Below are 22,929 nucleotides of genomic sequence, written 5' to 3'. Positions count from 1 at the left end.
ACAAAAAGATCTAAATATTATGGTTGGATGTACGGACAGACATACTATCCCTAATTATAGAAAAGCTTTGCATTTAAAATTAGAATTAACCCATTAGTGCCGAACCGGGCATTAAAACCCGGTTCCGAAAAATGGAACAAAAAAACGGTTTCCGGCTTCATAATTGCATCATTCTCAGTATGAATCCCCCCTCTACTACCCTGGCTTTCATTTCCACCTGGATCAGGCAGTTTAGCTTACTTCCGTTTGCCGGTATAGCTCAACAAAATTTGAAAATCATGAAAATTCAAAATACCCCTTCTAACTTTTTTGTTTTTATAGTAAAGTTGCTGATTTTTTTCGTGAAATCTAATGTTTATTGACAAGTACATCTATTTGTGAATTCGTTTTATTCAAATTATTATTTTTTATATGATATTTTTATCGTTTGTTTACGCCCTATAAATACCCGACAGTTTTAAAACCCGGCTCGGTTTCGGTTTTCATTACCCGGTTTTAACTTTTCAACCAATAAAAATAACAGTTTACGTCATTAGTAAGGATTTGAGCCACCCTAATAAACCTAGTAATCTCTATAGGTGTCACCCAATAGTTTTATTCTTGTTTTCTGATATGTAACACCCAAATTTTATATTTTCTTTTTTTGTAGTGTGTGTCTTTTAAAACTTTGAGCAACGGGTTTTTTTACCCGAAAACGGCGGCACCTATAGCCGAAACACTAAATTTGAAATAAATCGCTTCATATTATACTTGTAGCTCTATAGATTACATGAGGTTGTGTAGTTTTCAATTTCGGATCGTATCAAAGTTCTAAAAAGTGTTCATCTCACTTTTGGCGTTCAAAAATTACATTTTTTTATTTTTGGTCAAAATAACCGGGTTTTTACAGCAAAACCGGGTTTTAACGCCGGTGGAAACCGCCCAAAACGGGTAATAATGCCTGGTTGGTATTTATGGCCGAGCCGAACCGTTTTTTTTTGCAAATTTCCTGTGCACGCCACTAGAGCAAAACAAAAAAATACGAATTCCGTTTTGACCATTATAAAGCTTCCCTGAAACTTTCAGCTTGATCGGCCCATAAAAGTGGCGCTCGGCACTAATGGGTTAAAATAGACAAATATAGTAAATCTCAAATGTAGCTTTCTAAATTGTACTTAACTATTGAACAGAAAAAAATATGTAGATCACTAAATTCAAATTCAAATGCTTTTTGTGCAACCAACTCTTTAACCTTATATCTTGAAATCTCTCAAACACTTTGGGTGAGGTTGATTCATATTAATGCTGTTCTGTAGCTAGCTAGATGGGGATATTATAAAAAACATTTGCTAGAAAGTTAGAATTTAAAAAAATAATTTACATGGACTTTTACAAACAAAAAATTATAATAAAAAAACTTCAGAACACCAGTTAGTTAATTACCCATAAAACAAACCCTGAAAATTTATACTAATAATTTGTTTTAAATTTCAGATATCTAAAATGAATTTATCCACAGAACTTCTGTGGATAAGTTTTTTCATACTTTTGTTCCCAGGTAAGTTGTAAAGACTTCAATGCAAAGAAAATAAAAAGGGATTCACTGGTGCTTCCCCTTGAAGTGCTTTTCAACCACTAAAACTCAACTACCTTATTTTTTACATAAATTGCAAAAAAAAGTTGAGGGGTTTCTGTTTTACAAACAGTAAAATGAAAAATTTTGTAATGGGTTAATTTTGCTTATGTATGTATGTTTTCACATCTTTAAAATCTTTATTTAACTAAATATTTCACCAAAATTAATCATCTTTTAGATATTTATTTTAATATTTTTGCAATACATTACAGACAGACACAAACACTTGACTTTTGTTGTTATTTGTGTAATTTATCAAAAGTGTATATTTACAGCAATTATGTTACCCATATTTTTTTTTTTTTTTTGGGATAAAGCAGCAGCTTTACTACTTAGTAAGTACTTAGGCACTCTAAATGTAATAATGCATGATAATAATTTATGTAGATTGTCAATCAATAATTAAACCCTATAATCTTGAAACATCTAAGTAACATCAAAACATGAACAACATAAAATATCTTCTAAACAGCATAATAGAGAAAGAAAGTTTAATTAAACTTATGTTGTCTGCTAGCTAAAGAGAGGATGGAAGATCTCTAGAGTATACATCTAAACTTTTACATTTAAAGTTGAGAGAAATACCAAGATACTAAACTACCTGTTTAGTATTTAAAATTTATGTTTAGTGGTATATGGTCTATATTGTTTTCTCTTTCAATACCTGAATAGGCAAAAATTTAGTAACAATTGTTTATAGCTGGTGTAAATCTCTTTAAAAATTCAGATTGCTTCACATGTACTTTAAGATAAAAAGGACATATTGTCAATTTCTCTGCTTCACATAAAAAAATGTAATCTTAAATTAAATATAAAATTTCAGGATCTACTGTCCTGGGCTGTAAACAGCAGAAAAAAGGTAAACTTTCATAAGATTTATGTTTATCTGCTGCTAAAATAACATTGTATCATTTATATTAGAAATTCTACATCATAATTAGTCTAGAGTTATGCAAAAGGGTGGTTTATTTGTACCTTTTTCCTAAAAAAATCAATCTCCTAAAACTTAAGGCACCTCTTTAAAATGAATAGGGATTTGAGAAAAGTTTCTTGCTACCCTCAATATCTTGCAAAATCCTACATGTGTCAGTTTATACCTGTCCCTATCCTGAATTAGTTGATAGATTGTAAATATAAAAAAATTTTAAGCATCTTCAATAGGCTTTTCATTTAACTTTAGGAATCACCAAACTATGTTTTTAGGATCAACTGCTGATGAAGGTATAGAAATACAAAAACAACCTGAGCATGGTACTGAGAGTATCAAATTAAAAAACTAACCTATATTAAAGCCATTTAAATACAATTATCAAGTAAAGATTATGCGTGGGAGATGTTAAAAATAAAAAAAATTGACAAGAAATATTTTTCTATTTTCTCACAGTTTGTATTTATCAAATTCTGCAACATTACTCTGAAATATGAATAGCAAATTAATCTTGCAAATAAACTCATTCAGTGTTAGATATCGCATTTTCAATCAATAACTACAAAATTAACAATATGAATAAATATTGCAATAATTATTCAAATCTGTATCCTTATGATAAGACTGGTATAGGTCCTTTCAGGGCAACGCACCTTAAGGGGCGATTCTTCGTATTTTTCACAGTAGCTTTACTCCTATTTCTGACCCTGTGTGGTCAATTACCTTACCCAGTGGGGCAATCACCTAATTCAATATAACCTAACCTAACCTATAAAAAGCCATTTTAAAAATATGACGAATCGCCCCTTAAGGTGCGTTGCGACGAATTGGACTATTCCTGATTATTCATATACTATATTCTATTTTTAGAATAGTTTTAAACTTCTATTATGATTTTGGCCACATTTACATTTTAAAAAAAATTTCTTTATTAAGATTTTGAGGATTATGATACAGGACACAGCTCTGTCAGGTTTTATTTTTAAATCATGATTTAATCATTTTCACTTATAAATACAGTGTGCTTTATATGAGTCCTACAAAAGTGATCTCAATCTAAGTATGGTACTTGTTCTCCATATGCCTCAAAACTCCATCTTTCAGGGCGTATTCTAGTAGATACACAAGACCTGCTGCTGAAATATTTTCCAATTATTCTTTGTAATCAAATCTTGAGGCTGTATTTGTCTAGGTTACAATGACTTTAAAGATCTCATGTAAACAGAGTGTTAAGTAACAGGGCGGCTGTCTGTAGAGAAAGATCTTGCTGACCACTAGATTGATATGAAAATTAAAAGCTAAGATTTTCACCACAAACCCATTACTATAGAAAAAAAATGTCTCGATGTCAATCACCACCATTTCTTTATTAAAGTAACCCTTGAGACTTCTACAAGGGTTACAACTGTTTGTTATGATTGTAGTGATACCACCAGATTATGGCCTAATGGAAAGATATATTACAGATTTGAAAATTCCGGAAGGTAATTAAATAACATAATTACTTATACCTACTATTGTTTTTAACATGCAGAGCATTTTTTACTAGGCTTAGGATCCCTCATACTGTTTTTATTATGATACATATATACCATTATTTAGTACATGGTGATTCAAATAGAACTGTATTCCTAATTTTCTGACACAACCAGAACAATTATATGTCCTTGTTGTCTGTAAAGATCAAATTTGTAAAAGGTGTTTTTATCATCTCTAAAAAGTAGCCTCTCAAAAAATGCTCTGTGTGAAAAATATTCTACAAGAAAAATTAACGTAGTATTTTTTAAATCACCCTGTATATGCTTTTAGTGTTAAATCTATTAATAAGATTAAGTGTGCATGTTAGATAACCTATTTGGCTCAGTAATTTTACTTCATCTTATAAACATTTGTCATAAAAGGTACACTTGTAATGAAATATTAGTCATAAAAATGTGTTACTAAATGTACATTTGTCATAGAAGGTACAGTTGTCATAAAAACATTTCTCATAAAAGGTACACTTTACATGAAAGTATTTCACAGAAACATGCATCTGTCATAAAATGTACACTTGTTATAAAATAATTGACATAAAAGGTACAAATATACCTCTATTTCAAATGAACTTAAGTTGACATTTAATACATTTATTCCTTTTTTGACAAGTTTACCTTTTAAGACAAATATTTTATTACAATTTTACCTTTTGTGAATATTTTTAGTAATTTTATGACAAATATACCTTTATGAGAAAAGTAATAATAATCAATACCTTAGTTTTACAAGCAATGAGAGAAATACAATCATAAAACAAATGGATATTATAATGAAACAGCTACCAACAGGTAAATAATATAGTTTTAATATTTGATATAAAGTGGAAACAGAGTATTCCGTTAATTGGAAACATTATGGAAGTAGATAATTATAAGATCATTTTCTCTTTAAAAATATGAAATCAAAATTAAAGCAAAAGGTATAAATATACCTTATATAACCCTTATCAGGGAAAGGGGTGTTGAATGCCTCCTCTTCTTCTGATATTTTCCATCTCATTTTCTGTGTGTAAAATATAGAGGGCTACAACTGAGTGACTTTTTATGTATGGTTTACAACATAACTGAGAGCTAAAATATATTATTATTGTTGAAGTCAATTTCAAGTTTTATATATAATCTTTCATGTCCTGACCCTCTTGTGACTGCAATAATTTATTTTGAGACTCTAAATTTCAATTAAATCTTTTCTAACATGTCAACATAATAAATATTGATTCCCAAAACTGGAAAACACAGATATTTCAAGGAACACTGTGTAATAATTACATATAATTTTATACTTTAGGTTGCATAGAATTTATTGAGAGTTTTACATCAATTCCTGTGCTGGTCATAAAAAAAGAAGGGGATTGTAGTTGTACAATAGGTAAACAGTTGGTAGCTTCTTCTTTAGAGGGGGAGAAGGGGGGCATTTGCAATATTAAGCCTCATCTTTATGACTCTTATTTTAATTGTGTTAAAGGTATTTTCCTTCTTTTTAAACAGCAGAAATATGTTTCAAACATATAGTAACAAATAAGCAAAATACTTATAATGAAACAACTTTCCCTACCTTTCTGCCAGCCTAAAAGTATTCCCTGGAACATAGCTATATTATAAAGAATGGTTATATTGATTCAGTGGTCGCCAAGATCATACTGCACCCACACACAAATAGACAGAAAAGAAAGTCATCATGTTATTTTTAAATGTTATTTATAAAGAAACTTTCTGTTTGTGTTTTATATAGGTTCAAAAATAATAGGATCTAAAGAGGATCCTACTCTAAAACTTGGCCCACGATGCTTTTCAGAAAAAGGTGGTAAGTTTTTAAATTAAAGCTTTTAAAAAATTTATGGGTGGTCTGTTAGTCTGTCCATAAAGTTAATTTATACATTTATCCTATATATTATCATATTTAGACATTTATAATTATCCAATAGATTTTAAACTTTGCATGATGATTCATATAACAGCTAGGAACCGTTTAGAATGTGTAAAATAGGGTTGGGCTTGATTTTCAAAATCAGTCAATATCAGTCTGGATACAGGATAATACAACTATCTGGCAATATAATCTTTTTTTTTAAATTATGTTGTATAGTAAAATGATTTGAAAATTTTACCTATCCAAGGAAGTCATAAAAATCCAGTGTCGATTTCCACTGGCTGCTGACAGCGGCGGCTGGGAGATAATTGGCTTTTGACGCTTAAATTCATGTTTTGAATTTTCTAACATAAAATTTATATTTTCTGAAAAAAAATTCTTCTAACTTACAAAATAAGAAAATTAAAGCAGTTTAAAATTTTAAGTAAAAAGGGCCTAAAAACAAGAATTGTTAAATAAAAAGGTAATGGAAGCAAAATTTTACCTTAAGTCAGAAATTCATATTCAAATAGGAGACATGCACAAAAGTTTATAGCTCTAATAAGAGCTATGATAAAAGGTATCAATATCTCGTTAGATATCCAGTAATCTGCTTGATACCTTATATGCAGTATTAGAAATCAGCCGGATATCTGGTATCCAGCCAAATATGTTTCTGGTCCAAGCGTTAAACGCCCCCCCCTCCGTTTTTTTCTATCTGATTTTCTGTGTGTGAAAGATAAAGAGCCAAAACTGCTTGACTTTTTAAGTATGGGTATGACACATAACTAAGAGTAAGAATTTTTTGAATATCTCCATCCTGGCGGACACAGGATGCCAGCAAACCTGGCAGGGTCATCCAGGTAAAGATACAAGATCATATTAAATACAGGTGTTCAAGTCAATTTCAGGTTCATGGTATGATCTTGCAGGTCCTGATCCTCCAGGTCTCAAGAAATCTTTAAAAGGCTCCTGTGGCCGCAATTTTTGACTTAGAGACTTCAAATTTTAAACTTAAGCTTTTCATACATGTCTACATAATGTATTAAAATTTCTTTAAGATCCGCTGCTGTTTGACTGCGGCGGCTGACAGCTGCCAAGTACAAATATAAAATTTACATAAAGATAAACATTTTCTGCAAAAAAATTTTTCTTCTAGCTTCAAAAATAAAAAAATTACAGCCGTTTAAAATTTTTTAGTAAAAAAGGACCTAAAAACAAAGTTTGTTAAATAAAAGGGTGAAGGAAGCGAAACTTGACTTTGACTTATTTAAGATCGAAAATTTATCATAACAGAGGGGACTAAAGTTTTTAGCCCTCTAGCTCTAATAGGAACTGATATAATAGGGGGAGGGGCGTTGAACCATTAGAAATGTTGTTTTTTTTAGTAGGAACATTGAATTTTAGGTGTTACTATCCATTTTCTTGCTAAATTAGACCTTAATAATTCAATTGGTACTTATTTTTTTTTTAATTTTACCTCTCATCTATGTGTTTTTTTGCATCATTACTGAAAGATTATGTAAACCTTTCTGTATGATACACTTCTTATGTTAAAACTATTTTTTAGTAATCCTTCACGAACTTACGCATTCACTTGGATTTGTTCATGAGCAAAACAGGTAAGTTTGATTATCATTGTTGAATTGTTTTGCTATTTGATTTTATTAATTTTGAACAATTTTCAATGATTATATTTTGATAACAATTACCAGTTCCTTTTGGCAAATTATTTTTCTTTCTTTCTTTTTCTAGTGAAATAAAAAAAATATACTTAAATCCAGTTTTGTTTGGACAAAAGATATGAAGCCTTGTGCCTATATAAAAGTGTTTTATTTTAATTGAGAGAAAAAAGAGCTTAAAGTTAAGAAAAAAAGTAAGAAAAATAATTTCACATATGCCTATTCTCCATAAAAGCATTTTCATTTTCTCTGTCTGATCTGTATTATTTTTCAATAGAAAATATATTTCCTGTGTTGAAAATAAAAATATTTTTTTAGAATTAATAATTATTTTTTTCATAAAGAATGTTTAAATAATTTAGGCCTGATAGAAATAAGTATGTGGAGGTCAAGGAAGAATCAGTTTCTGGGAACACACATACAGTTAGAGAAGAAGAATTTGGAGAAATGAATCAGGAAATTATAATCTTTTATTCTTGTTATAAAATTTATGGTGATATTTTCAAATCATTTAATAATGATAATTTCTAATAGTGGTCAACATTAATTGATATAATTTTAGAAGAAAAAAATATGATGTTTCTAACATAGAGGTCTTTCTTGTTTATACCTTGGACTCTAAAGGTCATAACTTCATAAATTTCATCTTATGCTAGGATGGCAGGGTTGAGATTGGGAGGAGGGTTGATTACGAGAGGCTCAAGGGGAAGGTGAAAAAAATTTCAAAATTGAAAAAAAATATTTGTAAGAGGATATTACCTAAAATACATTTTAAATTGTATTTCTGCTTTAAGCTTTAATCTTTTTTATATTTTGCATCTTTTGTTATTGAATGATTTTCATGCATGTTACTTTTCAAAAAAAAACTTTAAATTCTGAATTTATTTTGAATACAATTCTTTATAAATCATTGAAATTTTTCTTATTTAATGCAAAATATTGATCAATATTGTTATAATTCTTTCAATATAGGGTGATTCAGAATAAACTGTGTTTTCCAATTTTCTTTTACAACAAGAAGGAATTAAGAAGGAATAATTATACATTCTTGTTCTCTGTAAAAACTATACATTAAACTTAGAAAAGGTGTTTTTCAATATCTTTAAAAACATTGGTGCCCTTAAATATTTCAAAAGGAGCATGTTATGTTTTAATCTAGCAGATTTTTGTGCTTTTAGGTTGTATTTACAAAAAATATTTAGTTGAAAACAACATTTTAAAACAGACAATAAAATATTCTACAAATTACACAAAAAGTTTTATTTAAAATTCCTTCATTGAAAACAAATATTAAATTTTTATATTTGCATACAATAAATTTAACTTTAAAAGTTGCTAATATTGGTTAATCCTCACCCCCCATTTAATTTCATTGACAGATTAAGATATAAACTCATAATTTATTTCTAATTTGTAATGGAATGTTTTAGATTAAAATTATAATGGTTATAACTTTCTTATTTCTTAGATATCCAATGAAATTTTAAAATTTAAAAATTCTTTTGATTTGCCTGCGAATCATCCAGAGTAAATAGAGAATGTCAAGTAATTCTAGGGATGGATATTAATGGGTCAAGCATATATCTTTCATTTTTGATAAAGTATATAAAAGATTATAATTTGGCAGACTCCCTATGACTATTTTTCAATATTACACTATCCTGTAGAAAAAGGATGTACACCAGGTGAAGTGTGTGTCAAAGTAAGAGAACCCTACAAATCATATTTCAACAAAAGTGGTGACCTTCTGAAAGAATATCCTGTAAGTTATGGTTCATCAAATGTTCTCAATCAATTTTATTTTTATCCTTTATAAGATATGAAATATAAAATATTTTACAGGATAGCCTTTCAAGTGTTGATGTGGTGGAGATTTCAAGGTAAATTTTTTATTGCTAATTATAGGTAGAATATGCAAAAACACAATGAAATCCAAGATTATTTGACGGAATCCAACAGTTCTAGTACAGAATATTAAAACCAAAATGATTTTGCGGTATTTTGGGAAGGAAAAATGAAAAAAACAGGGAATATGTGTTTTTGCTTATTAATATGTTTTCAGGGATATTTAAGTTGTCGTATATAGTTGAAACAATTTGTTTACTGTTAAACTATTTTTAACCTATTTCTAAAAGGTATATCAAAAATATACTCTGACACCTGTAGAATCATTTTTAGCTCTGCAGTATGATTCTTAAGGTGTCAGAGTATATTTTTGATATACCAATCAAAAATAGATTAAAAACACTTTAAGGATTTATTAATGACTTAAATGAGAAGAATCGCCCCCTCTAAATCTTTGACCACGACTTGTTAGTTGTAGAGTAGCTTGGCTACTGAGGTAAAGAATGTAATCACCTTGTTGGTGCAAAATTAGTATTATTTCACAGAGGAATAATAACATATAATGAATATAGATATTATGAGAACTAACATGTTTTGGTTAGAAGCTCCTATGTCCAACTGATATCGCAAACAAGGCTACAACATCAAAAACAAAACAGAACTAACCAAGGACAGGGCATCTAGCTATATTTATAGTTGTTGACACTCTCATGCATAGACAGCTCTCTAGCTTTCTCTGCATGAATTGTCAACATGATAAACATACCAATGAAGCATGACAATAATAACATTCCATTGTTTTAATATCAATTGATGTAAGAAAGATTAAGAAGGTGTGCACAGGTTACCAATTGATAACTTTTTCATTGTGTCGGACAATATATAACCCACTCTATTTAGATTTAGATTACACTTTTATTAGAATGTTTGTAAAGAAATATTGTACCTTTATTATTTACCAAATTGTAATTAAAAGTGGGTGAGAGATGGGCCAATCTAAGTAACTTGGATACTAATAAAAACACCTGTTTTTAGCTTTGTTATTGTATTTGATATTATATAAAAAATATCAATATCTTAGTAACTATACATTGCACACTGGTCTGGAGGGGTCAACAATTCAATTTTTTCTACCCATCAATTTAGACAAAAGTTGACCTGCCAGCCTTCAAAGACATCCTGGGCCACCTTTATTTTAAATATCAACCCATGTTGATAATATGTTTTTTGAAATAATTTGGGGCCAAAGCTGCAGAACCCTAAAATCTAAGAAGTTATTGTTGACATTGAAAAATTGGCTATACTTGCTTAAATGTGATAAAATCAAATATCCGCATGTTGGAAATTGTCCAACTAAAATAAGTTCTATATAAGTTCAAAAATTATTTACAACACAAAAAATGGTACAAAATGCAAAAATGTGGTTTTTTTTCTCAGTTTTTAAGAAAAGGGTAAGTTTGGCAAAATTTTCTTAGTGAGTGTTCTCTTAGTGTCGTATATGTTTATTAAAGAGAATTTGTTGATATTGTAATTGGCTTCATATTTCACGATATATATGGCATCCGATTTTGTTCGTTTTTTGCGTAATAATAAAAAAATAACATGTATATCATAAAATATACATATAAAATATACATAGAATCCAGATAATCTCGATTCCATCCAATCTTGCCTCTGATTGGTCGAAACATAGGTCCTTGTCTCTTAATGGTCGAAGCCAAAATCCTGAGTTCTCATTGGTCAATCTTGCCTCTGATTGGTCGAAACTATGTGTTCGTGTGTGTGCGTTCGTATGTGTGTTCGTTAGCTCAAATATAAACACATTTTTTGGGCTTTCATAATTTGTAAATATTTCATTAATTAAAAATTACAATTTGCAAGACTTTAAAGTATCAAATAAATTCTCTTTTAAAAGTATGTCTTAATAATATAATATATTAACATTAACAATATATATATATTTATATAAATGGGTTAAAACTAGAAATAAAATAAAGGCGAAAATTTGAAATTCAGCTGGTGCAAAACCAGTTTATTTGACAAAATTTTTTACTTCACATGAAATTTAGCTAATGCAATCCCCTATAAAAACGTATTTCAGTGTCGCCTTGATTGGACACCTCCTTCCCCCCCTAAATGTCCAATAAAACCACGAGAACGGCAAAATCAGACTTTAAAGGTCATTTTAAAGGTCTTTGACCTTTGAGGTCATATATTTTTTTTCTTATAAATGGACTCCCTGACCCCTAAAACCCCCAATTTGCTGCATTGGGCAATAAAATCGGCCAAAAAACGGCTAAAAACAAATTGTTGACCCAAATCTCCGTTTTTGAACCAGTGTGCATTGGTTTAAAGCAAGGATTATGTTAAATGATTCATAGACGTCCAAGAAGGGGGGGGGGGGGAAATTTTTTTTCATTTCCCCCCCCCCCCCCCCCCCCCATTTAAAATTTACCCTACCCTTAGGGTGCCGTAGGCAACCTCAACCAATTAGAAGGGGGTATTTACCCCCCCCCAAAACAATTTTAGAGAGGTAATTACCTCCACCAAAAATTTTACCCCGGGGGTAAATTTTGGGGGGGGAAAAAATTTACCCCTGCCAACACATTTCAGGGAGGGTAATTACCCCCCCCCCCCCCCAAGCAAATTTTACCCCTGGGGTAAAATTTTTGGTGGAGGTAATTACCTCTCTAAAATTGTTTTGGGGGGGGGTAAATACCCCCTTCTAATTGGTTGAGGTTGCCTATTTTTTACCCCCCCTCACAAAAAAGCTTGGATGCCCCTGAAATAATTTACTATTTTTTGCAATTTCTATGCAATTTATCAAAAAATCCTTTACATTTAGCACTCTTTTTAAGCATTTTACCATTACTATCTGTTATAAAAAATATAAATTATCCTAATGTAAAGGGTGGCTACATTTTCGACTTTGAGTTAAGTTCTTAGTGATAGAGAGAATAGAAGGCCATGGAGGGGGGGTAGTGAAAAAGTGAAAGAAGGGGTAGGGGGGAAAGAGAGAAAGGGATAAAATAAGATTATTTTTGATATTATAACATCTTCAGAACACATTTTCAGAATTATTATTGGTTTCTAGCATTGTTTGGAGCATTATATGAGATTAGAGGGTTTGAGATTAAAACAACTTCAGAACACACATTAAGAATTAATATTACTCTCAGGATGGTTCTGAATATTGATGAGAGCCGTTTTGATAAAAAAAAACCTATAACTTTTTATTAAAGTGGAAAAATGAGAAAATACATTGATTAAATTTTTTAATAACTTATTTTTAAAATGATAATTTAATTTATGAAATCTTTCTTTATACTTCACAAATTTCACACTTCTTTCATATAAAAGCCTCTAGGAAAATTTGCAGAAGAATTCCTTGATCCCTTATGATGTAAATTTGGGCAGCTGTGGCAGGTGCCAAAGCTGCAGATGATGATTGTCCGTAAAATGGCAGTGGATTTTAGCCAAATTTTAATATGTTATGTAGACATGTTTGATAACTTCAGTACCAAAATAAAAGTAAAAAATTGTGGTCATAGATACTATTTACAAATTGCTGGATGGCAAATACATACTTTTAAAATGTTTTTTCTTCAGTAGAAGACATTTACAGAGTGTTTCCTTTAATTTTTCAAACATATAAATGAAGTTGTGTTAGGAGTAAAATAGACATGATTAATTCATTATTTGATTTTCATTATTTTATTATAGAGCTTACAACTGTGCCTTGACTGAAGAGATGATGGTAAGTAATTAATGGTAAATTTATTTTATTAAGTATTAAGTTGAGAAAAAGACGTGATAATATCATTTTTAAACTCAGAAAAAGTATGAAGAATATGATAGAGTAATAATGAATGCAGGTAATACATATTTGATGCATCTTATCATCTTTATTAAATGTAAGAGCTTTTTATTATATTATATTGTATAATACAATATTATATTTTTTTAATTCAACTGCTTTCTAAATTATTTTGTTTAGATTATTCTATAGAATTCAAGGACTTTCATAAAGATTGCATCTATTAACTTGAATTTATTCTTTTTTTTGAGCCAGAGTAACACTGCTTGAAGGATATAATCCTTACTGCTTTACAATTATAAAAAAAGAATCTAACAAAGTTTTAGGACATTTCCAGGAAAAAAATTCTAAATTATGCAAAAAATTTTTATTTTCATTTACTACAAAATAAGTTCAGTAACTCATCCACCTAAAATTATATTACAGGAAGTCTTCTTAATGCATCCAGAGAAGGCCTCTTAGAAATTGTTGAGTTCTATGTGAACAATGGTGAAGATGTCAATGCTTATGATAAAGAAGGTAACATTATTCTTTTCAGATGTTGATTTTAATTAAAATGTCAACTACTTGGTTAAGCAATTTTTTTAATTTATTGATTTATAATTATACAGATACTCAACTTACATTACCTATTTGTGTTTCCCATTTCATATGACCCCTTCTTACTTTATATGTATATAAATATAAATAAATGGAACCAACGGATTTTGTTTAGTTAAAGTTTAGAAACCAAACTACATTAACTATTGTAAAAGGCTCAGTCCCTTAAGTGTACTTTAAGTTGTAAGTTTAGACAAATATAGGACAATTTTAATAGTTATAAAAGCATTGCTTTTTATATGGGTTGGATGCTTGTTATCTTCATCCTCCTTCCCATCAATTAAAAGGTATAAGGTTTAAATTGAAATGAGTGTAATTTTTTTAAAACTTAGAAGCTTCTAATTAGGTCTTCTATCTCAAAGTAATGAATCCTGTATATAATCTGGCTTTAAATACTGAATCTACACTAAAAATAAGAACAAAAAAGGTCTAATGTTAACTGTTTTATGCTTATAAAAGAAAATAATTCTTTTTAGATTAAGATTATTAAGGTTTCACAAGTCTTATGAGAGCATCTGAAAGAGGACACTTGGAGACTGTCAGATATTTAGTTGAAAATGGTGCAAAAATTGATGAGGGCAACAAATTTGGTAATTTTACAGTCATCTTTTTTCAATATCTTACCATCAATATTTATTCACATATACTAATACTAAATACTATATATATTAACCCTTAACGTTTTTTTCTATCTCATTTTCTGCGTGTAAAAGATAAAGAGCCCAAACTGCGTGACTTTTAAAATATGGGTATGACACATAACTGAGAGTTGGAACTTTTAGAATATCTCCAGCCTGCGGGCACAGGATGCCAGCAAACCTGACAGTGTCATCCAGGTAAAGAGCAAAAATATCTTTTTGACTTAAATAAAGCATTTATCCTCCAGTAGTACATCCAAATATAAATACAGGTGTTCAAGTCACTTTCAGGTTCCAGGTATGATCCTGCAGGTCTCCTGAAATCTTTAAACATATTAAAATTTTATAAATATCTGCCGCCGTTTTCCCGCTGGCCACCAACTGTAGTGGCTGCCAGCTGCCAAGTACAGCACAATTCATTAAGAAATTGTTACATTTTACTGAGTGTGATGACTCAAAAGATAGATAATTAAAATGTATTTCATATTATATAGTTTAAATTAAAGAAAAGAACCTAGAAATTGTAAAAAATCCCTTTCTTTTTCGTTGTAGAAGAGAAATTGACAAAGATTTTAATTAAAAAACACCTTATTGTAAAAATTAACAAGTTTAAATATTGCCACAAAAGGATTCAATAAGTTTATTAAATGTTTCATTTTTATCAAATGATGATTAAGATTTAATACACAGAATAAAGTGTAAAAATGCATTTTTATACCTTTTTCTGAATTATTTTTGAAAACATCATATTATAAAATGTTGTTACCTTTTTAAGTTATATGTTAAATTGTATTTTTATTCTATTAACATTGTTTTAAATTTAGAAAATTGATATTTTGAAACTTTTATGAAATTATTTTTTTAAATGTTCATCACTTAAATTGTATGTTTGGTAAAATTTTCATCTTGTTATTCAAGAAAAATCATTTAAGTTTTATTATTTTTAACTCTGAATTGTTAAAAAAAAATATTAATGCAAAAACAGAAAAAAATATACTTTCTTCAAAAAAGACCTGAACAAGAAAATTTACATTATTTAAGTAATTATTGACATTTTTTGTAAAATTGATTTTATAAAAAAGTTTTAAAAACTTGAATTAACCCATTCATGATGAGCGCCACTTTTATGGACGTATCGAGCTGAAAATTTCAGGGAAGCTTGATTTGAAAATGTATTTTTTATTTTGTTCTTGTGGCGTCCTTAGGAAAGTTGCAAATAAACCGGGTCCAGCGCGAGTAAAGATACGTTTCGGCATAGGTAGCCATTTTGGGCGGTTTCCCTTGGTATGAAAACCCGTTTTTTTTTGTAAAAACCTGTTTTTTTTTTACCAAAGAATTAAAAATGTAATTTTTGAACGTCCAAAGTTGTAGAGTAGCTAATACTATAATACAATTCGTAATTGAAAAATATATAACCAAATGTAATTTATAAAGCTACAAGCAGGCATATGGGTAGAAATTTAATAGAAAATAATATGAAGGTGTTAATTACCATTAAAATATTAATATTTAGGGAGGTGTGAAATTGACTGGAAATATATATATTTTGGCCGAATAAAAATATTAAAAAATCAGTCCAGGATTTTATTGCTCTAGATATCCCCTTTTTTTAATTCCTAACCCTTTATTACAAATCTCCAAACTTCTCATAAACTTTAGGATAATAAAGTTTATTAAAATATTCAAATGCTATTCAGGGCAATAAAAATCTGAGACAGACACGAGTATCTATTTACCATTTAAAAACACCAAATCTCTCCAAGATATATTAATATAATTTATATTACAAGTTTTATACAAGTTTGGGTATCATTATAATTATTTAAATTTGGGTACTTTATTTCTTAATATCTGCGGAAAACTGTCTGTAATAAAATGCAATAGATATGAAAATCATATCATCACGATTGGGTACCACTATAATTATATAAGATGGGTACCATTATAATAATTTAAATTTGAATACTATTTTTCTTAATATCTGCGGAAAACTGTTTGTAATAAAATGCAATATTCTCTACATATATTCACAACCAGGGATCTCAAGGGAAAACAATGGATGATAAATTGATGTTTGTACCCAATGATGATATTTAAATTATTACTTAGTTGAAAAGTTAAGACACTGCTAATTAAAAAAGCCGTCTGTAATACAATGCGGTATATATGAAAATCATATCGGTTAGCATATTTACATTAAAATGATTATTTTATTTTAAAATCTGTAGTAATCTAATAATAGAAATTTACCATTATAATTATTTGAATTACTATCTATCTAAATATCCGCGGAAAACTGTCTGTAATACAATAGGGAGGGAGAAGAAATTGAGCTGTTAATTACATTAGTATCCAAAATTACTTTTACTAAATTTTGAAACATTTACATAGAATACATTTAACATTCAATTGATTATTCTTCACACCCCACCCGAAGGCGTGTTAGGTTAGAAAAAACTCCCCGCAGAAACGGTTTACACAGGATGTACTGGGACCTTATGGTGAGTTCAGAACATGCTTTCCCTAAATTGAGTTAGTACCTTCCCATAGTAGAAAATTTTAAAATTACTTTTGGTGATCAAATTTTACTTATATTTTTAGACCACCTTCACCTAACCTGCTTTATTGTCTTATTTTGCCTTTCATGTTAATCATGCAAATTTGCTCACATTACAGTTGAAATGATAGATATTGGAGCTTTCTAAAAAGGTCTCTAACATTTTTCTAGCTCTAATACTTTTTGAGATATCTTTTTTCAAAGTATTGTTGTAAAATCATCTTTTACACAGCAAAAAGTTGAAATAAAAAATTAGTTATTTTAGAGCAAATTTCAGGTATCTTCATGTAAATCTCTCTAATATTGCTCCAAATTGGACAGTTAAGGTGCCTAAACCTATCTACACTCAATGGACAATCCATATCCACACTTTTTAAGACTTTATAAGTCAACAGGAGCATGATGAAGTGAATTTTAAAAATGCTAAAGGAAAAAATATTTGCTGTTTATTTAAATAAATTGAAATTTAATCGACTTTAGCAAGGATTTTAAGATAAGTTATGGTGTATAAAGTTGTCACTTTGTTATGAGAAAGCCAATAAAACACAATCATATGATATTTTGAACCAATAGAAACATATCTTAAGAAAAATAGACATAATCATTGAAAATAAAAAAAAAATTTGTTAGAATTTTAAGCATTTCCAAGCAGTTTACAAATGTAATCTACTAATTCTAGTAATTTTTTCTAAGAATAGTTGATTGGCCTTTTAAACTTTTTATAACCTTATGAAACAAAATTAGTTTTTGCCACATTAAATAAGAAATCATAGTATTTTAAAGACTTTCATGGATGATCTCATATATACTAAAAGAAACAATTTATTCTTAAGCCACATTCTTTTTGTTAATATACACTATTAGGTACTCTAAACTAATACTGAGATTTTTAAAAATAATAAATCATAATCAATTATGAGTTTCTTTTACCTTAAAACACATTTTACATTATTAAAAATGCCTTAAAAGTGATTTATAATTAAAATTAAATTACATTTGTTTCTTTGATATTACATTTTAGCCTTCTCCTGTTGACTTATAAAGTCTCAAAAAGTGTGGATTTGGATTTTCCATTGAATGTAGATAGTTTTAGGCACCTTAACTGTCCAATTTGGTCAATTTGGAGCAAAATTAGAAAGATTTACATGAAGATACTTGTAATTTTCTCTAAAATAACAAATTTTTCATTTCAACTTTTTGCTGTGTAAAAGATAATTTTACAACAATACTTTGAAATAAGATATCTCAAAAAGTATTAGAGCTAGAAAAATGTTAGAGACCTTTTTAGAAAGCTCCAATATCTGTCATTTCAACTGTAATGTGAACGAATTTGCATGATTAACATGAAAGACAAAATAAGACAATAAAGCAGGTTAGGTGAAGGTGGTCTAAAAATAAAAGTAAAATTTGATCACCAACAGTAATTTTAAAATTTTCTACTATGGGAAGGTACTAACTCAATTTAGGGAAAGCATGTTCTGAACTCACTATAAGGTCCCAGTACATCCTGTGTAAACCGTTTCTGCGGGGGGTTTTTCCTAACCTAACACGCCTTTGGGTGGGGTGTGTCTTATCTAAATTTGGGTACTATATATCTTAATATCTGTGGAAAGTTGTCTATTATACAATGCGATAGACATGAAAATCATATTGGTTAGCATATTTACATTAAAATGATTATTTTATTTTAAAATCCGTAGTAATCTAATCATCACAATTTAACATTATAATTATTTAAATTACTATCTATCTAAATATCTGCGGAAAACTGTCTGTAATACAATAGGGAGGAAGGAGAAATTGAGCTGTTAATTACATTAGTATCCAAAGTTACTTTTACTAAATTTTGAAACATTTGGCCAATTAAATCCGCTTTATTAACACCATTAACTTCATTACTAGGCACATCAAGTCAATTCTATGCTTTGGTACCAGTTAATAAACCAAAATGCTTGATTTTAATAAATTTAGGGTCAACCAGTTTGATAAAAGCATCTGAAGGAGGCCATATTAATGTTGCCAGATATTTAGTTGAAAATGGTGCAAATGTTAATGCTTCTTCCAATGAAAGTAAGTTAGATTGAAAATAATCTTCTATTAGAATTATAAAAAAAAATCATCATTAAGAAGTTTCTGAATAAAGAATTCCAAGCTAATGACTACTCAACTCAAATATCGTACACTCTTTTTTCTCTATTTTCTTTCACAAACTTAATATTGGAAAATCATTATCAAACAGTGGAAATTCACAATTCTGCACCCCATCAACTCCCTTTCAAGAGTCAAGCCCCTTATACATCCTCCTAAAAGAGCAAAAGGGGATGCAAATACAAAAAATACCCCCTTTCTCAAATTAAAAGGGTATTTAAATAATTTTCATGATTCATTCAACAATTTCCCTGTAAATGGTGCTTGTTTGACTTTTGAGTTTGTTGTTAGGGGACCATATGATTTAAATACCTTTGTTTTTCTTAGATTGGACCAGTCTGATTGGAGCCTCTAATAGAGGCCGTCTTGATGTTGTAAAATACCTGATAAGCAAGGGTGCTCATGTAAATGCAGCTACTTATAATAAAAGTAAGTAATATTTCTCTTGATTATTATTCTTCACTTTTTTCAAGTTGTGTAATTACAACTTTTTAAGATAAAAATTGTGTTTAGAAAGATATGCCTGTAAATATGTACAATTCTTATTTGATTTCCAAAGTTGTAATGAAATGTGGGCAGGTAAATAACCAACTGAAGCTAAAAGGTTACTGATACCTAAATAATAAACTAATGATCTTGTTGCCAATGATGGAGACTTATAAAATAATGGGCACTTTCTGCGCCAATTCACTAACATTCTTCAGATTTTTTACCTCCTTCCAACAACAAAAAACTTAGATGTCCTTGTTTGTTTTCTAAATACAATATAGATCCACCAGATAAAAACAGTTCTGACACATGATAAGAAACATATAATAGTTCGTTGTAGCATATAGCAATAGACTATGAAGTAAACAATGTACTGGGTGTCTCTAAACAATGTATATTCTAAGACAATGATAAGTAAGTAAGAAGAAGGTATTTATCCACCCAACCCCGAAAACAATTTCAGGTGAGCCGCCTTTAGCAAACTTTACCCCTGGGATAATAATTATTTTTCGGTTTGTAAAAATTTTGTACATGCTTGCCCCCCCCCCCTCTTTTACTAACCAAAAATAAAAAAGCTTGGACGTCCATGTACTTCCTCTCCCAACTTTTATTAAAAAGCTCCTCTTTGCTTTGAGGAGCAAGTTTAGCATCCTGTTAAAAATAACCCCAAGGCCTTGAACAAAGTGAATTGCATGCATATGGTTTTACAAGCTGAAAAATGTTCTTTAATACTTTACAACTCTATTTTAGGATATACCAGTCTTATTATAGCAACTAGAGAAGGCCACCTTGAAGTTGTAAAACACTTAATTAAACATGGTGCTGATATTCATGCTCAGAGTTCAGATGGTAATTTTTTTTAATCCTTTCATTAAAAAATTTTAGGTGTCACACTTAAATCCGTAATATTAGAAATAAAATCACTTAAATTTGCATATAAAGAAGAATGGTGTCTGTCTATTTGTCTGATCAAATTGGCTCTACTCCTTAAGGAATATACTTTTTTTACTGGAAAACTTCAAATGGCTGTAATTTTTTTTTGAAGCTAGTAGGAATTTTTTTTGCGGAAAATGTCTATCTTTATGTAAATTTTATATAAAACATATCAAAATATAAATTTCAGCGGCCAGCTTGCAAAGTTGGCGGTCGGCGGGAAAACATCTTTATGAAATTTTGATACATTATGGAGACATGTAAGAAAGGCTTAAGTTAAAAATTTGAAGTCTCTAAGTCAGAAATTGCAGTCACAGGAGCTTTTTAAAGATTTCCAGAGACCTGGAGGATCAGGACCTGCAGGGTCATACCTGAAACCTTAGGTTTACTTGAATATTGTATTTCATCTGAGGATGTACTACTGGAGGATATTTTAGTATTTTGCTAAGATAAAATGCTTTGTTTTAAGTCAAAAGAATATTTTTCCTCTTTACCTGGATGACCCTGCCAGGTTTGCTGGAATCCTGTGCCCGCCAGTTGTAGATATTCAAAAAATTCCAACTCTCAGTTATGTGTCATACCCATACTTAAAAAGTCTCTTTTTTTGTTCTCTTTATCTTTCACACAAAGAAAATGAGATAGAAAAAACTGGAGGAAGGGCCAACCGTTAAGGGTCGAAAAAAATATTTTACTAAATTTTCATTACTTAAATTGCATGTTTGATGAAATTTTCAACTTATTTTTAAAGAAAAATTGCTTAAGTTTTATAATTTTTAACTTTGAATTGTACATAACATATATTAATGCCAAAAAAGGAAAAAAAAACTTTCCTCAAAAAAAGACCTAGAACAAGAAAGTTGACATATAATTACCTTACCTTATCAGCTCTTCATTTCAATTCGTCCAAGGTTAGGTTAGCTTTTTGGAGGTCAGCTTCTATGGTCCTTCTCCAAGTTCCTTTTTGCTTTCCCCTTTTTCTCTATCCTTCAAGTACCCATTTAAAGGTTTGTTTAGTAATTCTTCTATCGTTTATGAGCACATCCCACCCGAAGGCGTGTTAGGTTACAAAAAAAACCCCGTAGAAACGGTTTACACAGGATGTACTGGGACCTTATGGTGAGTTCAGAACATGCTTTCCCTAAATTGAGTTAGTACCTTCCCATAGTAGAAAATTTTAAAATTACTTTTGGTGATCAAATTTTACTTTTATTTTAAGACTACCTTCACCTAACCTGCTTTATTGTCTTATTTTGTCTTTTATGTTTATCATGCAAATTCGCTCACATTACAGTTGAAATGACAGATATTGGAGCTTTCTAAAAAGGTCTCTAAAATTTTTCTAGCTCTAATACTTTTTGAGATATCTTATTTCAAAGTATTGCTGTAAAATCATCTTTTACACAGCAAAAAAGTTGAAATATAAAATTAGTTATTTTAGAGTAAATTACATGTGTCTTCATATAAATCTCTCTAATTTTGCTCCAAATTGACCAAATTTGACAGTTAAGGTGCCTAAAACTATCTACATTCAATGGAAAATCCAATTACATAGTTTTTAAGACTATAAAAGCCAATAGGAGTATGCTGAAGTGATTTTTAAAAATGCTAAGGGAAAAAATATTTCATGTTTTTTTAAATGAATTGAAATTTAATCGACTTTAGCAAGGATTTTACAGTAAGTTATGGTGTATAAAGTTGTCACTTTGTAATTAAAATCCAATAAAACACAATCATATTATATTTTGAACCAATAGAAACATATCTTAAGAAATATAGACATAAACATTAAATATAAACCAAAAATTGGTTTGTATTTTAAGCATTTCCAAGCAGTTTACAAATGTAATCTACTAATTCTAGCAATTTTTTCTAAGAATAGTTGATTGGTCTTTAAATTTTTATAACCTTATGAAACAAAATTAGTTTTTGCCACCTTAACTAAGAAAACATACTAATTAAAAGACTTTAATGGATGATCTCACATATAATAAAAGAAACAATTTATTCTTAGACAACATTTTTTTGTTAATATACACTATTAAGTACTCTAAACTAGTACTGAGATATTAAAAAATATTAAATCATAATTAATTCTGAGTTTCTTGTACCTTCAAACACCTTTTACATTATTAAGAATGCCTTATAAGTGATTTTTGATTAAAATTAAATTTCATTTGTTTCTTTGATATTACATTTTAGCCTTCTTCTGTTGACTTATAAAGTCTCAAAGGTGTGGATTTGGATTGTCCATTGAATGTAGATAGTTTTAGGCACCTTAACTGTCAAATTT

General features: G+C 29.4%; 1 protein-coding gene across 1 annotated transcript in view; it reads left to right on the top strand.

The window, feature by feature from the left end:
• Positions 1 to 1,482: 1,482 nt before the first annotated feature.
• LOC145331348 (uncharacterized) overlaps positions 1,483 to 22,929 on the top strand; it is a 45,952-nt gene continuing 24,505 nt past the window's right edge. The window contains exons 1-19 of the mRNA XM_080175965.1: positions 1,483 to 1,537; positions 2,439 to 2,474; positions 2,819 to 2,836; positions 3,480 to 3,516; positions 3,968 to 4,027; positions 4,803 to 4,870; positions 5,370 to 5,450; positions 5,814 to 5,885; positions 7,501 to 7,552; positions 7,975 to 8,068; positions 9,240 to 9,374; positions 9,455 to 9,492; positions 13,181 to 13,214; positions 13,293 to 13,332; positions 13,701 to 13,793; positions 14,366 to 14,464; positions 19,041 to 19,139; positions 19,545 to 19,646; positions 20,457 to 20,555. Of these exons, the coding sequence (XP_080032091.1) occupies positions 1,483 to 1,537; positions 2,439 to 2,474; positions 2,819 to 2,836; positions 3,480 to 3,516; positions 3,968 to 4,027; positions 4,803 to 4,870; positions 5,370 to 5,450; positions 5,814 to 5,885; positions 7,501 to 7,552; positions 7,975 to 8,068; positions 9,240 to 9,374; positions 9,455 to 9,492; positions 13,181 to 13,214; positions 13,293 to 13,332; positions 13,701 to 13,793; positions 14,366 to 14,464; positions 19,041 to 19,139; positions 19,545 to 19,646; positions 20,457 to 20,555 (1,312 nt within the window). The remainder of the gene's footprint in view (positions 1,538 to 2,438; positions 2,475 to 2,818; positions 2,837 to 3,479; positions 3,517 to 3,967; positions 4,028 to 4,802; positions 4,871 to 5,369; positions 5,451 to 5,813; positions 5,886 to 7,500; positions 7,553 to 7,974; positions 8,069 to 9,239; positions 9,375 to 9,454; positions 9,493 to 13,180; positions 13,215 to 13,292; positions 13,333 to 13,700; positions 13,794 to 14,365; positions 14,465 to 19,040; positions 19,140 to 19,544; positions 19,647 to 20,456; positions 20,556 to 22,929) is intronic.

Source organism: Acartia tonsa, chromosome 11 (genome assembly GCF_053477335.1).
Source record: "Acartia tonsa isolate MP-2025a chromosome 11, ASM5347733v1, whole genome shotgun sequence".
Taxonomy (NCBI): domain Eukaryota; kingdom Metazoa; phylum Arthropoda; class Copepoda; order Calanoida; family Acartiidae; genus Acartia; species Acartia tonsa.
The sequence above is the reverse complement of the archived record's forward strand: the minus strand, read 5'-3'. Positions and strand labels throughout refer to the sequence as shown.